Source organism: Myripristis murdjan, chromosome 16 (assembly GCF_902150065.1).
Source record: "Myripristis murdjan chromosome 16, fMyrMur1.1, whole genome shotgun sequence".
NCBI classification, from domain to species: Eukaryota; Metazoa; Chordata; class Actinopteri; order Holocentriformes; family Holocentridae; genus Myripristis; species Myripristis murdjan.
The window spans coordinates 16,771,234-16,785,310 of NC_043995.1; the positions used below are offsets into that span (position 1 = coordinate 16,771,234).

The following is a 14,077-nucleotide window of genomic DNA, read 5'->3' on the forward strand; positions in this document are numbered from 1 at the left end:
TACCGCCTGCACAATGGCTGTGTGATGCTCCCAACTGGCCCGGAGCCAGCAGTGGACTGTCACTATTAGTGACAATCAGGCAGCAGTGGGTCTGACAGTGAGAGAAAAGCCTATGCACCAGAAAGCCCTGGTAGTTGGCTCTTTCCTGCTGCTCCATCATGAACAACCAGCCTCGCTGCAGAACTGCTGTGCACATACAGACAGACATGCCGACATCCTCCTCAGCCCGACCAGACACTGACCTGACTTGCACACAAGCAGATCACATGGCAGGAGAAGCCTGTATAAGCTCACTGTTTATCAAATATAATATCCAGCAACAAGCAGAGGCGACACAGGAGCAACATCTGTCAACACGAGCCCACTCTGCCGAGATGAGACGGCAAACAGGAACTTAATCCTCTGCGATGCTGTTGAGGCAAATTGGTAACCAGAGCCATTTTGACATGAACTTCTGCTTTCTCCAGGTCTCTGCAACTGTATCCCCATGCACGCTTAACCAAGACCTGAGGCTACACAGGCCAAGATGCTCATTATCAAATTAAATAAAAGCATATGCAATATAAGTAAGGATTTCAGACACCAATTCCAATTTCACATGAAAACCTGACACTGCTACATACTGCAGGTTTGCAGAGGAAGGAATCCAAACTTTAGAGAAATAATCCTTACAAATAAGAACATTAACTGAGCAACAAATTGGCTGCATGTTGACATATTATACCCTCTGATTTCCCAGATCTTCTAAATATCACTCTCACGGTCCTGTCGTCTGTTCCAGACTGCTCTGGCTTCCCCCAGTGGTGTTATAATCATGCCAAGCCTAGTGTGTTTCTTCCTGCTTAATATGACTATTGTTTGTGGTGTGGGACATCGTGCCTTTGAAACTCCTCTAATGATACCACTCAAGTAAGTGTGACTGCTAAAATTAATCTCATGAAAGTTACTTTTTGACTGTTCAAAGGGAAATGGTCAAAATCAGCCAACTTTAAAAAAAGAAAAAAAAAAAAAGAAAATGATAGCAAATAGCCATCTCTATTTATTCTGTGCATGAGACTTTACAGTATATTGTGGCACAATATATCTGCTATTCACTATCATCACTTTGAATATTATTAAGTTATAAACAATGATGAAGCTAGATTGGGAAATATATCGATATTATATGGATGTCAAGATATGAGACTAGATGTCATCTGGCATTTTGATTATCATAATATGGTTTTATGGTGTAAGTGTTTTTCCTCCGGTTTTGAAGGCTCCATTATAGTAAATGGAGGCAATTTAAAAAGTTATTCGATTCTGTTATTTGCCTCTAGCTGCTTTGTCATCACATCCACACAACTAATGATTGTATACCTAAAATCTCCTGTGTGCACACATCCTGTGAAAGCACCAAAAGTCACCCTATAACATCAATGTGGAGGTATTCTGTAACAGATATTATGGTATTTGATATTGTCCATATCACCCTGCCCTAGATGCAACAATGGAAACTATACCTGACAATTACACACCACTCATTGTTTTCTTCTCTCTCTGTCTCCATTCTCTCACCACCTCTCTGCTCTATAGCACCCTAATAAAGATCTAATGCCCAGAGAAGCCACTACTGGACCAGTGGGCGACTGCCAGCTCTTTATCATACTGGCCCTGTTTATAAAAACTCACAAAATGTGGACCCACAGAAAGCAAACCGGGGAGTGTTTACCTCAGTGGCACATATAGTTGGTATACAGTCAACCTAGCACTGCCCCTCAAAGACCAATTAATTGCAGACAAGAAGGCCTCACAGAGGTCCACTGACTCAGCACGTTTGGATGAACACCCCAACTCCGAACACCTTTATCAGTCTCTGTGGAGTTCCTGGACGTATAGAGCACAAGTAAGCCAAGGGGGTGAGAATGGCAAAGAATTAGGCCAAGATTATTCACAGGGTTCTTGTCCCTCGGAGGGGCTTAACTAACCATTGACGAGGCTTTACCTTACACCAGACATACACAAGGCATGAGCACACACACACACACGCACACACACACGCGCACACACACACACACACACACACACACACACACACACACACACACACAGGATAAACAATCACTAAGCTGTTCCATTCTGTTAATAATACCCTTATACTGCTCTGCAAACAGTAAAGGGACGCTGGTGTTTTATTTTACTCCTTGAAGTAAGTTAAAGTTGCATCCTGCTTGACGATTCCTCTGGTTCTTTTCAAATACGCTTTTCCTCTTAAAATGAAGATCTTGTGTGCCCTGAGTGTGTATGAAACTGTGTCCAAGTGGGTCAGAAAAAAATGAAAATAACGAAAGTGGAGCCGTCCTAAGAGATGAAAGGATATGATGGGAAACTGCAAATAGCTGAGGCCTCTAAAGCAGGAACAGTTGGATTTTAATATGCTTGACTTACAACTGGTTGTCAAAAACATCATGAACACACAATAAAACCAATAGGGGCACATTCAGCATAAAGTCTTTGGCTTTAACATGTGCTCTATATGTATCAAAGCAATGAAACATTAAGAACTCTCTTCTTCTGTGCTAAACTGAATGCCAACTGCAAATTTCACATGCTGAATCAATTATGCAGTCAATAACAGGACCCTGTGTTATCTTTTACAGAAAAAAACAGGGAATAAGTCCTTGAGGAAATGCACATGTACTAATCATCTGTCAATCAATGTCACATGTTTGAGCAAAACCAACACTGAGCCACACGGACAGTAACCGTCCCATAACATCAGACAAAAAATCCGCAGGCACAAGACAGACTCCTACTTTCCCATCCATGCAATCTACAAAAAATATCCAAGGGCTGTAAATGTTAATAAGCACATATTGCACATGCCTGATCTTTGCATCACCCCCCATATTTTTCCTAAAATTTGACCATTATAAATATATATATATATATATATATATATATCGTTACTGATTCTGTTATTTTTTAAATTTGAAAATGCCGATGCAAAAAACACAATTAAGACAAATATTACCAGAGAATATCTCTTTCAATCAAATTAATCAAATCATATCAAATTAAAAAATGAACAAAAATAATATTGCAAATGCAAAATATAAAGAAGAGTAAAAAAAAAAAAAGAACTAGAAAATAACCTCTTTATATCGGCGAGGGAAGACATGGACACAATGACATCTGATACACATACAAAGGCAGATGATCTACCCAATTTATATCCGTAAACTGATAAATCTGTCTAACCCCAATTAGGACCACAGATCCAGGAAACTGTGTACATGGAATTCAATCAGTCTGTCACAGGAAGAAACCTTAAACTGAATGACACACTGACCACTAATAGCTGTGTGGACATGTCTGAGCACACGCCAGGGCTACGGACACTTTACAACCACCAAGTGAGACTATAACGGAGATGGGACGGGGAGGAAGGGGGAGGGGGTGGCGAGTTGTGAGTCACAATCTCCTATAGCAGATCTTCATAACACAGTGTGGAAGTGATTATGGCCCTTAAGCTCCCGTGACATGGATATCTCCCGGCTGTGCGGTGCTCTGTCGGAGGATCATACTTTAATCTGATTGTAAAGACACTAGGTATGACACAGGCGCCTCTGGAATGTAACCTGTCATTAATATCAATTACAGATGGATTCAATGGTCAGTGATCAGGATGCTTCAGGAACTCAGGCAGTGTGTGAATGGAGTACTATTTTAGTTGTAGTAGATAGTAATGGGGCTAACAGCAAGATACAGCAGGCATTTTGAGTAAGTATGGTGCTGTTACTTAAAGAGCATTTGGATCTCATAAAATGCAGAAAAAAACGGGAAACACACAGATTCCTTTCGTGAGTTAAATGTCTTGGGAGTTGAGGCTGCTGTTGAAAGATCACGTGCAGTGAAAAGAGACTGAAAATAAAATAAAATGGAACAAGTAAAGGTGAAATGCCTCATCAGACCTTTTATTAGCTCAGTAATCCTCAAATCAACAACACTGAGCAGTGGGGGATGTGATCCCAAGCACATCAGCACCATAAAAAGCCAGCACGCAGAATTAGCCTATTTTTACAAAATAATGGCTAACCACCTTCACCCCCAGCCTCCTCAGACAACACTGTGTGGGTTTAATGACACACATCTATACCAGCCTTAGCCAGCTGGCACACCACGAGCCCTGGCAGCCTCTGTCTTTGACGAGAGAAGAAGTGGACCACTTTAACCTCACAGCTCTCAATAGACTCCCATAAGCTCCTAACAATTTCAGATGGAACTGGGAAAGGACAGCGCTCTCTACGTCCAATGGAAACACCAAGCCAGAGAGCAGCTTATGAATTCCAAGTTAGACAAATAAATCCATAGATGTTTGTGGTCCAGCCGACCAGGAACTCCCATGCCAACCTTTGGTTTGAGATCAACCAAAGTGGGCGGTACATGAATGATATATCAACACACTCTACAGTACATGAAAAAACATATGGAGCTAATAAAGAATTGGCCATAGAAACTGTACAGGAATGAAATAGAAATGAAACTAACGCAATTGTAAACCTTTCCATTCTTTATCCAGGTCTAAGAGTTATGTCAAGGCAAAGCCTTGTTCAAATACATGGCTGAGTTATATTACAGGGTGCACACTGCAGCTAAATTAGAAGCTCAGAGGTGTATTTGTAGCAACCAGAGAGTGAGGGATTGTAGTTTGGCCACCTTTACTGAGAACGCTGAAGCAACATTCAATTGAAATGACGGTGATTATTCATGAGACACGTCTACACTTCTTAAGTGGTTTGGATGACATCACTGTCGCCACTTGGCCAGGGAGGCCAGGTATTTTAAGTGACACGAATGGATGAATGCCATGGAAACTCTGAGGCATTTAGTCTGGTAGAAAAAAAGAAGCAATACCACTATCAGGAGAATTGATAAAAACATATCAACAACTACCTTTCATATTTTATCTCAGATGTCACAGAAAACTGAGAACGCAATGTCACAGAAAGACATGGCATTCATCATATATAGACTGGGTAAAATTTAATTACTATACATAATCAAAAACCCTTTTTAAAGATCTGTGGGAAAAAAGTACACAAAATACAAAAATACAAAAATTTACTCAGAAGTTCCACTAACTTTTCTACTGTCAAAATAGGATATTTTTATGGGACATTCAGAGAAGGTAATAATGATAATATTGTTAAGACCTGATTCAAAAAGCCCTCTTTATAATGAATCTTAAATCAGTTGAAGAGTTTTAAAAGTAGTGTAAATCCTGTTCCCTCAGCTCCCATCCTCCTCCTGACAGAGGAGCTTATGAGCAAGATAGCTGAATCAACTGAGAGAGAGAAGGCCAGGAAAAGGGATTATTTCACTAATTCACCCTAAACCAAAACTAGTATCATTATGGTCCTGATCACTATAATAGAATCAAATAGGCAGGAGAATACAGCAAGCAGGACAGTAATCCATATCTATGCCTACAAGGATTTAAATACCCTTTTCTCTTATCTCCCCTGCATTTTTACCTCCCCTCTCGCTTTAAAAACAATAATCACACTGCACTGGCTCTTGCAAAAGCAGAGAAATACTTTGTGCATGCTTTGTTCAAATCAACAACTTTAAGGACATTCACTGTTGAATAAACCCCCCCTGGTTCAAAACGTTTAATTTGACCACAAGAATATGAAAATCTGTTCTTAGACAATCACAGCTTGGCAATGGTAATGCGTGCACCTGCTTGGTAGTGCCAGTCCTTCTTATGTTTTCAATTTCAATCACTCTGGCCCGAACCCAAGCTGCATCTTTTGAAGTGCAGAGAATATATGACCAAACTCTTTATGTAGGCGCTGTTTATACTTTTTTTTTTTTTCATCTTTTACCTTTTGTGCACTGATTCAACATGACATCACTTTCAGCACACTGAGTACATGCAATAACTTGCTTTCGAACAATAACGATGTCACGAGAAAACCGAAAAGTTAAGACACAGAAAGAGAGAGAGATGAAAATAAGAGGGAGTGAGAGAGAAACATTGGCAGGGAGTAGTTGTGTCTTACCCCCCTTCCTCCTGAAAACCCTCCAGTTCATCCTTCTGCTCTGCCAGGGTAGACTCCAAGTCCAGGTAGCTCCCATTATGGGACAGCTGAAGGGCACAGTCATCAGGCTGAAAAGGACGCAGACACAGGTAAGTGTTAAAAAAGGTCTTGCAGTAAATGAAAACTTCACACCTAATATCCAGAAATTCATTATCAAACTCTCTGGAGATTCTGTCTGCTCTCTGCACAAATACCTGCCCATGCTTACTGTGTGGAAAAACACTATCACAATTTTTTATTGCTGCCTTTTACAGAGAACAAACAACTGTTTTTATAGGTCCACGAGCCCAGACAAATTTGGGGTTTTTGTCTAGCATACAGTGAATGGTGATTTTTTTTTAATCAACTGTCAGCAGTCCACAATGACAAGCAGAGAAAGGATAAAGGAAAAAAAGAGAAGTCTGGCAGATTTGGGGCATCTTGCCAGTCTGGTTTGTCTTATGTGTCTTCTCTCTCTGTCTGATAAACTAACACCACGTGAGGTGAAGATTTTGGATGCTAAGATTTTGGACATGGGGCATAATTTGTTTGAGCTCAAATTAACCTGCTGACTCAATCATCAGTTGACAGCCGACAAGCCTTTTTTGGAAGGAGAAGATGGGAGTGATCGTCTGCTCAGCAATGTGGCTGACCTTGGAATTGGAGAGATTGACCTATTTATATTCAGAGCCTGTCAACTCCACAGGACAGAAGCTCCAGCAGAGGAGCAGAGGACAGGAAAACAAACAGTATTATGGGAGGACAAACAATAACCAAGGTGAAAAGAGCTGTGTCTGAGACAGAAAAAAAGTAGAGCCGATCACCATGTTGAGAGCAAATAAATTAGTCTTTTCTTGTCACTGACTCTCACTAAGGGTTTTGCGGAGTAGCATAAATGGATGATATGCTTGTAGAAACTGCTATTTATACATCTTTCAAATGAGCAAGTCATAAACATTTTTTTTCTTCACCAAAAGAGCATCAGCACATGTAAACATATACATAACATCCAAAACCAAGTGTTTTTTAAATTAGAACTCTGATGCAGTTCAATTTCCTCCCACATAGGACAGTAACTTAATTAAATGTGGAGGGGAAAAGGCTGGGAAAGACATTATGGGTCTGACGGCTTTGATCTGTTCAGCCACTCTGTTTGTATTACTGCACTACACTGCTCAAGGACTGTGTCATATTTGAGGACTGAAACAAAACATGTGGTTGGCTAGGATAACACTCTCCCTCTCTTTCTTTCTCTCTCTCTCTGACTCTCTCTCTGGCTGACTCTCTCTCCCACTGTGAACTGTTTTGTTTGTTTCCTTTGTATGGTGACACAAAAGCTTATTGGTAATTTAATAATGCTAGGGATTACAGGGTTGAACATCTTCATTGTGAGAGGATACCGGAGGTAAGGCGACACACAAGGCCGACAGAGTAAACATACATACGTTCGATCACTTGGGAAATCCATCTGTTTCAAAGCCTGTTACAAGTCTTATTGAGACTGTGTTTGATGTTCTTAAATTATGCCAGAGAAAGAGACAGACACACAGTCAGGCAGACAGACAGACAGGGGAAAAGGACAAAGAGAGGGGGAAAGATAGATAGGATTTCTGTAGATTAGATGGCAGATTCTGGACTGACAGGAAATCCAGACATGAGGGCCCAAGCTAGGCCCACTGTATTTATGCTTCTGGACTGACATGGCTTGGAAAACAAAAGGTGCAACAGTGATATGAAATTCAACATGAAGGAGAATACAAAGAGATCTACATGCTGATCAATCTGCCTTGTGAGAGATACAGAACTGAACCAACTAAAAAGTCTGGTTTTACATGGAACATTTTCTTCAACTGGAATCTCCTGTGTGTCTAAAAAATGTATTATTGTATATATGCAGTGTAGAGTTTAAGCTCAAATTGGTCATCCAAGCCTTATTCTTCTTAGTGACATCTTTGGTGTTTCACAGTCATTGCTGTGGTGTTTGTGCATAGCACTTCTCACAATAGATCATGCAGTAATCTGTTTGAGCAGTTATTGCCGCTCTTGCTAACTACACCCAATTTTTCTATTTATTCCAAACAAGCCACTCTTGCTGCAGCATTTTTCCAGAGGATTTTTTAACTAATCGAAGTGTAAATACTTTCATGGATGAGTGTAGATGAACCAGTGTTGTGGCATATTAACTGGTGATAGATACAGAGTGGCAAAATGGAAGTTTTCTGTATCTGCAGTGTGTTGTGAATGTTGTGTTTCTGTATATTTTATTGTTACATACATAGGCTATTTTAAGTACAGTTGAAGTTTCATGCATAGTGGGAAAAAGAGCAGATAAATGTTTGTTCTTTTCCAGCAAGATTCTTTACCATTTTATGCTCTGCATCACAACCTGAAATAGACAAAAACATGGGCCTAAAGTTGCAGCTGTAACTAGTAATTAGCCAACTGTGGATCCAAGAAATGCATTTCCCCACACAAGGTTGTGACTCTGAGATCCAGACTTTTGCAAGAACAAATCAAACAGGCGAGTCAGTGTGAACTACACCCATCCATCCATCTATTGATCCATCAAGTCCTACACATACATCCACATCCTACATCCATACATCCATACATCCACACATCCATCCTCCGGCCTGTGTCTGTTTTGGTTCTTGTTATATAATGGACCTGGATTACTGATTACAGCTCCAACCCTGTATAACCAGGCCAGGGTGATCCACAGAAATGGACCTTAATCCAGGAACAGTGCTACCAGATTATCAGAAGCAGTGGCTTCCTTAGCTGTCCCCCGCCCAGGACTTGAACCCGCGGTGGCCCTATGATGCCCGAGTCCAGAGAAGTAACCACAAGTGCTCTGCTCACACACTGAGGTCTGGCCTCTCCCTTCAACCACCATACTGTGGTCCACTGACCAGAGAGGCAGTTAAAGCAGTCAGGACTAAAAATAAACACCATGCAATTTCCAATTTAAAACTGCTATCTCACTCCAAATGTCTTTGTACTCTACGGAAAAAAGAATTATGGAGTGAGATAGCACATACATGAGATGCATATGCAGATATATAAACAAACCTAAATTTAATGTCAAAGTTAAAAACTCATAGTAGCGACTAAGGATGCAAAGATGCCATGTTTCCCAATGGCAATACCAACTGCAACTTCAAAACTGTAAGTACTGACCGGTACCAAGTCCTGATCCGACCCATTACTTCCACTGGTCAGTGCAGGCTTGGACCATTAGTTTGGGGTTTTTTTTGACAAAATGATAGATATAAAATCCTTCTTTTTTCTTATCATTTGAAAAATACAGGCTTGCGTGTCCAAAAAAGGAGAAAGACAAAACGCTTTTCTTTTATTTCTGATAGGTTACCAATACACATCTTATTGCAAATACTACCCCATACTGTCCAACTTTGCACATTCTTGTCTATAGTCTATGTCTATGTCTAGTCAGCACTAAATATACTGTATATCAAATATATACAGTAAGTCTCTTTGATAGCTTGAGGTTTATTTGATAACAGGGCATTATAGATGGCACTTGTGGTCTTCCTCTGAAGGCATGTGAATTAGCACACTCATTAAAATACACTTGATGCATGAGAGAGAGACCACAACGGCAAACTTCAGCTCTTGTCAAGCATGCAAAGAATGAGTCTGTGCAAGGAACTACAGTATTTCTGGAGAATGAAGACCTGTGCTGAAACACTCTAAAATCCTGAGAGACCAGCAAAACCTCAACTCTGCATAACAATGTGTTAAAGAACTCAGAAGATCTTTGACAGGCATAAAGGAGGAACCTGTACTTTACAGCATTTAACATAACTTCTCATTATGAGGACTCTGTAATTTCTTCGGGAAAAAAAACTGCAGGAAAACAACCGGCCCAAAAAACTGAAATTGGTAAAGTGAGAGTCCATTCTACAAGCCTCAGCCACAGTTTTTCTTCCTTGGATTTTACTTTGCAAACTGATGCAAGACTTCAAGGCCACCAGGCCAGAGAGCTCCAAGGTATTGACAGGAGAGAAAGCATTTGAACTCATATGGATATGCTGAACTGTGTTGACAGAGACAGCAGATTTGCGATAAGGTCTGGCAGATTCTCTGCACCCTGCCTGTTCAGCTTTGCACACTCAGTCATCTGAAAAGGACAATGAATTATTCATAACAGAATCGAAAGGCTGAGTCAGGTAGTGAGCAGTCATACTTTCCATCTACAGAAGCAAGATAGAGGCCCATTTATAGATGAGGTGCTGAGCTGCATCGTAGAGAGATAAACATACCTGTCTTTATCAAAAATTTGCTGGTACAAAGAATTGCTCACATTTTTATGATAAGCTTGCACGGTATTTAACAAAAAAAAAAAAAAAAAAAACCCTCTTATTGCTATTTCTTGTTAATTACTATCAGAACAACTTGCACTATGACACATGGCAGTGCTTTCCAAAAGACCTGTTGCTGGCAGGGCATGGAGGTTACAGATGGTCAGTTCAGGCTTTCTTGGAATACGATGTTTTTTCACCTGTGAGCAGCTTGATTTGTTGACAGCAGCTTTAATTAGCAGCCTGTCTGCAACACTCGCCACTTGGCTTAAAAAGTGCTCTTATAATTGTACTTAATATTGCATCAGTCAATATCATACTTACATTCTATTCTATTAACTGAAAAACTGTAAGTGATCTCCCCCCTTTACCTCCTCGCACCCAACCCCCCAACACACACCCACACTAAACAGCCACACACACACACACACACACACACACACACACACACACACACACCTCCCCTCTGAAGATTGTACGCTACAACTGACAGGAACAGCCCAGACCCATAGACAAGCACATGCGAGCTGTGCTGGCTCACTCGGCAACATGTGTTAGCACCAGACTATTTATACCAGCCTGACCTGCACATCCGAAGACATCCATTGAGACAGAGCTGGAGGGCAGCAGGCTTGTTGCCAAAGGTAATAACAGGGTCATGCCAAAAGCCACAGCTTCAAACTTCAACCACATATGTGGGTGTGAATAGGTGAATTCATTGCCCATATGTGGTGTTTCCCTGTGACACAGTCCTAGTGGCATCTGACTGTTCGTTTTATGAAAAGTACAACAGCGGCTGCTCCCTCAGTTATTTCTAACCACTAATGCCCATGTGACCATAGTTCACTACCCAGGCACTGCAGAACCTTCCGCTGGTACTCCCTCCCTGTCTACTTTGTGGTCAAGCTGGCCAACTGCTAAACTGAGACCAATCGACTGTGCAAAGTACATCAGCTCTTTGTTTGTGTTTTGATTTCTGCCCGCTTCCCTCTCTCCTCTCAAACAGTGGAAAGTGTTCCCATCCCATCTCGCTGGTCAGACTGAGTGGGCTGGAGAATGAGAGCCAGGCTTGTGGTGATCCACAGCATCCTGAGGCTTCCGTGACTTATCTTACCAGTTCTCCTCAAACAAGATGGAGTACCATTGATCTGACAGAATGAAGAAAGACCCAAATTAACTTTCTATTTGTGTAACTTCCCAAACAGACTGAGATGACTTCCCATTGAAGAATCAACCTCAGATTCAAACTCACTGGCCCCTCAGCTGTTTAAATTTTAAAGTCCATAGATGAGGCCTTTTGAAAATGTGTTTGGATGCACTTGGTTTCATCAGGACACAGAGACAGATTACAACACACAGGACCTCAGCAGACTTCCTACGGAGAAGCTCAAAGTGCAATCATACATATTGAATAGAAAAGTTATTTTGAGCAGTTAAAAACTGGAGGGGCGCTGCGGGTAACACCGTTACCTCACAGCAAGAAGGCCCTGGGACATTTGCACACTCCCTGTGTTTGTTTGGGTTTCCTCCAACAGCCCAGAAACATGTAGGTCAGAAGACTCTAAAAACTCCTGTTCACCATAAGTGTGAGTGTGGTCGCATGTATGTTAGCCAGTGTTTTCCTGTCTTTGCATAAAGCATGCTGGGATAGGCTCCAGCCTCCATGACCCAGAATAGGAATAAGCCAGTATGGAAAATAAATGGATGGATGTTTAAAACTGGCTATGGAATTGAGGATCCTGGGAAGGCCAACTTTTACAAAACAAAACAATGTGCACTATATGACCTCCTCAGACTGTTACTGTCAGAGAAAGAAGGCAGACTGACGTGATGCTAACTGAATGTAACAACAGCAACATCCAGTAAAATGTCTTGTGTTGGTGATGGGGAAATGATGGAAGATCACAAAGGTAAAATGTTATATTAGGATAATATGCAAAAGCATGTTTGAACAGTTTGGATATGTAGAGCAAGGACTCATTTGCTTGGCAATGACAGTGGCCCAAAGGTTAAAGAACTTGTCTTGAGACTGAATGGTTATTTATTCATATCCCCAGATCTGAGAACATCAAAACAAATAACACTGTTCCTTCCCTCAACAACTAACCTACCCTTGAGCAAGGCACTTAAACCCCATGCTTTTAGCCAGTGACAACAGCAGAAGTGGCTGCTGTACTGAGAAAGAGCTGCCAGGTATGTACCTTAATGTGTGGAAGGGGGAGTTGCTGAGCAGATCAGGCGTGCAAAGCAAACACTCTCTGGAAAAATACAGTTTTATTAAAGTTGAGAGAAGTCACAAGGTAAAAAGAGGTCATCATACCTGTGCACACCTGATGGAGGTACCATTCCATATTCCTACATGAACCACAGGCTTTTTTCCCTATTTATTCTGTTCTTTTTATTCATGGTAACCCCCTAACAAACTATGGCCAGATACTTGCAATCAGGGCAAGAACTCCATTCAAAATCTCAATCACTACCAGTGATATACAAATCATTGCATGTGTTAACTTTGTGTTTGAACTTTGCTTATTTGTCTCAGCCACACAACAATGCTAAACCAACTTCTCTTGGGTGCAATCAAGTTTGTGAAAGATCTTCCAAAGACTAGCTGGTTCAAAGTAACAAAAGCAGGTTAAAGTGAAAAGGGTTTAATGTGGTGGTAAACATTAACAGATGCCTGTCTTCTCCCCTCAGCCAAGCCAAGCATGGCTGCCTAAAGCTCTCCATCCACTCCACTATCCACTGTCCAACATTCCAGAATGTCACACTAAATACCACTAAATACATACTAACACCGCGCATGCATTAACTGTTTGACTGCATGCTGATGCTGTGTCAGCATTCCACATTACCAAAATGCTTTACGTCAAACTGTCTTGAGTTAATAAGTTTTGTTTGTAGTAATTTTAATGTTGTGAGCCACTTAGTTGATCATTTGTAGGTATAACTATTCACTACGCTGATTAAAATTCTGGTATCATTGTTTTGCAAATATAATAACTGCAAAAAAGTCTCAATCATCAGACAAAAAAAAAGCACTGCATACCTTCTGTGGAGCTTTCAGCAGCCTGTGGACTCCAGCAATCTGATTGATCAGAGGAATATCTTCCCTGAAAGTGTAATAAGGTGGTCTGGTGGGCTCGGGGAAATTGGTGCTGTTGAATGGATCAGTGTCATCTAAGAACTGTACCCTGCACACAAACGTAGCCATGATGTATCCATGCAAAACGATTTTAGCTGTCTATCATATAAGCGGATGTGCCTCGAAGCCCTCTGGTATGACGCGCAGCCCCCCTGGCAGCCGGGCCACAGCGACCCACCGGCAGGTCTTCTGCAGTAGCAAATCCTGCACCCCCTGTTATCCTTGGACCCTCTCCATTCGCTTCATGCAGGCGCACAGGATTCAAGGCAATGAAAACAGCCAAAGAGCAAAAGATCCAGGATACCTCCTCGGAAGGTATGTTTGTTTCAGTCTTCAGAGTATGGGAGTCGTGTTGAGATGAGCGGGGCGCCAGTATCCAAGGGCATTGCGGGCGGTGAAGGTGCTGAGGCAGACTGCGGACGAGACTGCTACACTTGGCGCCTGGTGTGTGGAAACGATGGGCAAGCGGCTCCCTCCTCCAGCAGAAACTCTGCCAGTGCTGTAGCAGCCAGACTTCAGCCGGCCGAGCATCTCATATTACATGC

At 41.5% G+C, this 14,077-nt stretch overlaps 1 protein-coding gene across 2 annotated transcripts in view; it reads right to left on the reverse strand.

Annotated features, from left to right (window-relative positions):
• Window positions 1–13,932, reverse strand: part of fhod3b (formin homology 2 domain containing 3b) — a 93,551-nt gene extending 79,619 nt beyond the window's left edge. For both annotated transcript variants that reach the window (XM_030071663.1, XM_030071664.1), the window contains exons 1-2: window positions 13,437–13,932; window positions 6,048–6,154 (exon numbers count right to left, since the gene is read on the reverse strand). In XM_030071663.1, the coding sequence (XP_029927523.1) occupies window positions 6,048–6,154; window positions 13,437–13,601 (272 nt within the window). In that variant the 5' untranslated portion in view covers window positions 13,602–13,932. The remainder of the gene's footprint in view (window positions 1–6,047; window positions 6,155–13,436) is intronic.
• Between the last annotated feature and the right edge of the window lie 145 nt (window positions 13,933–14,077).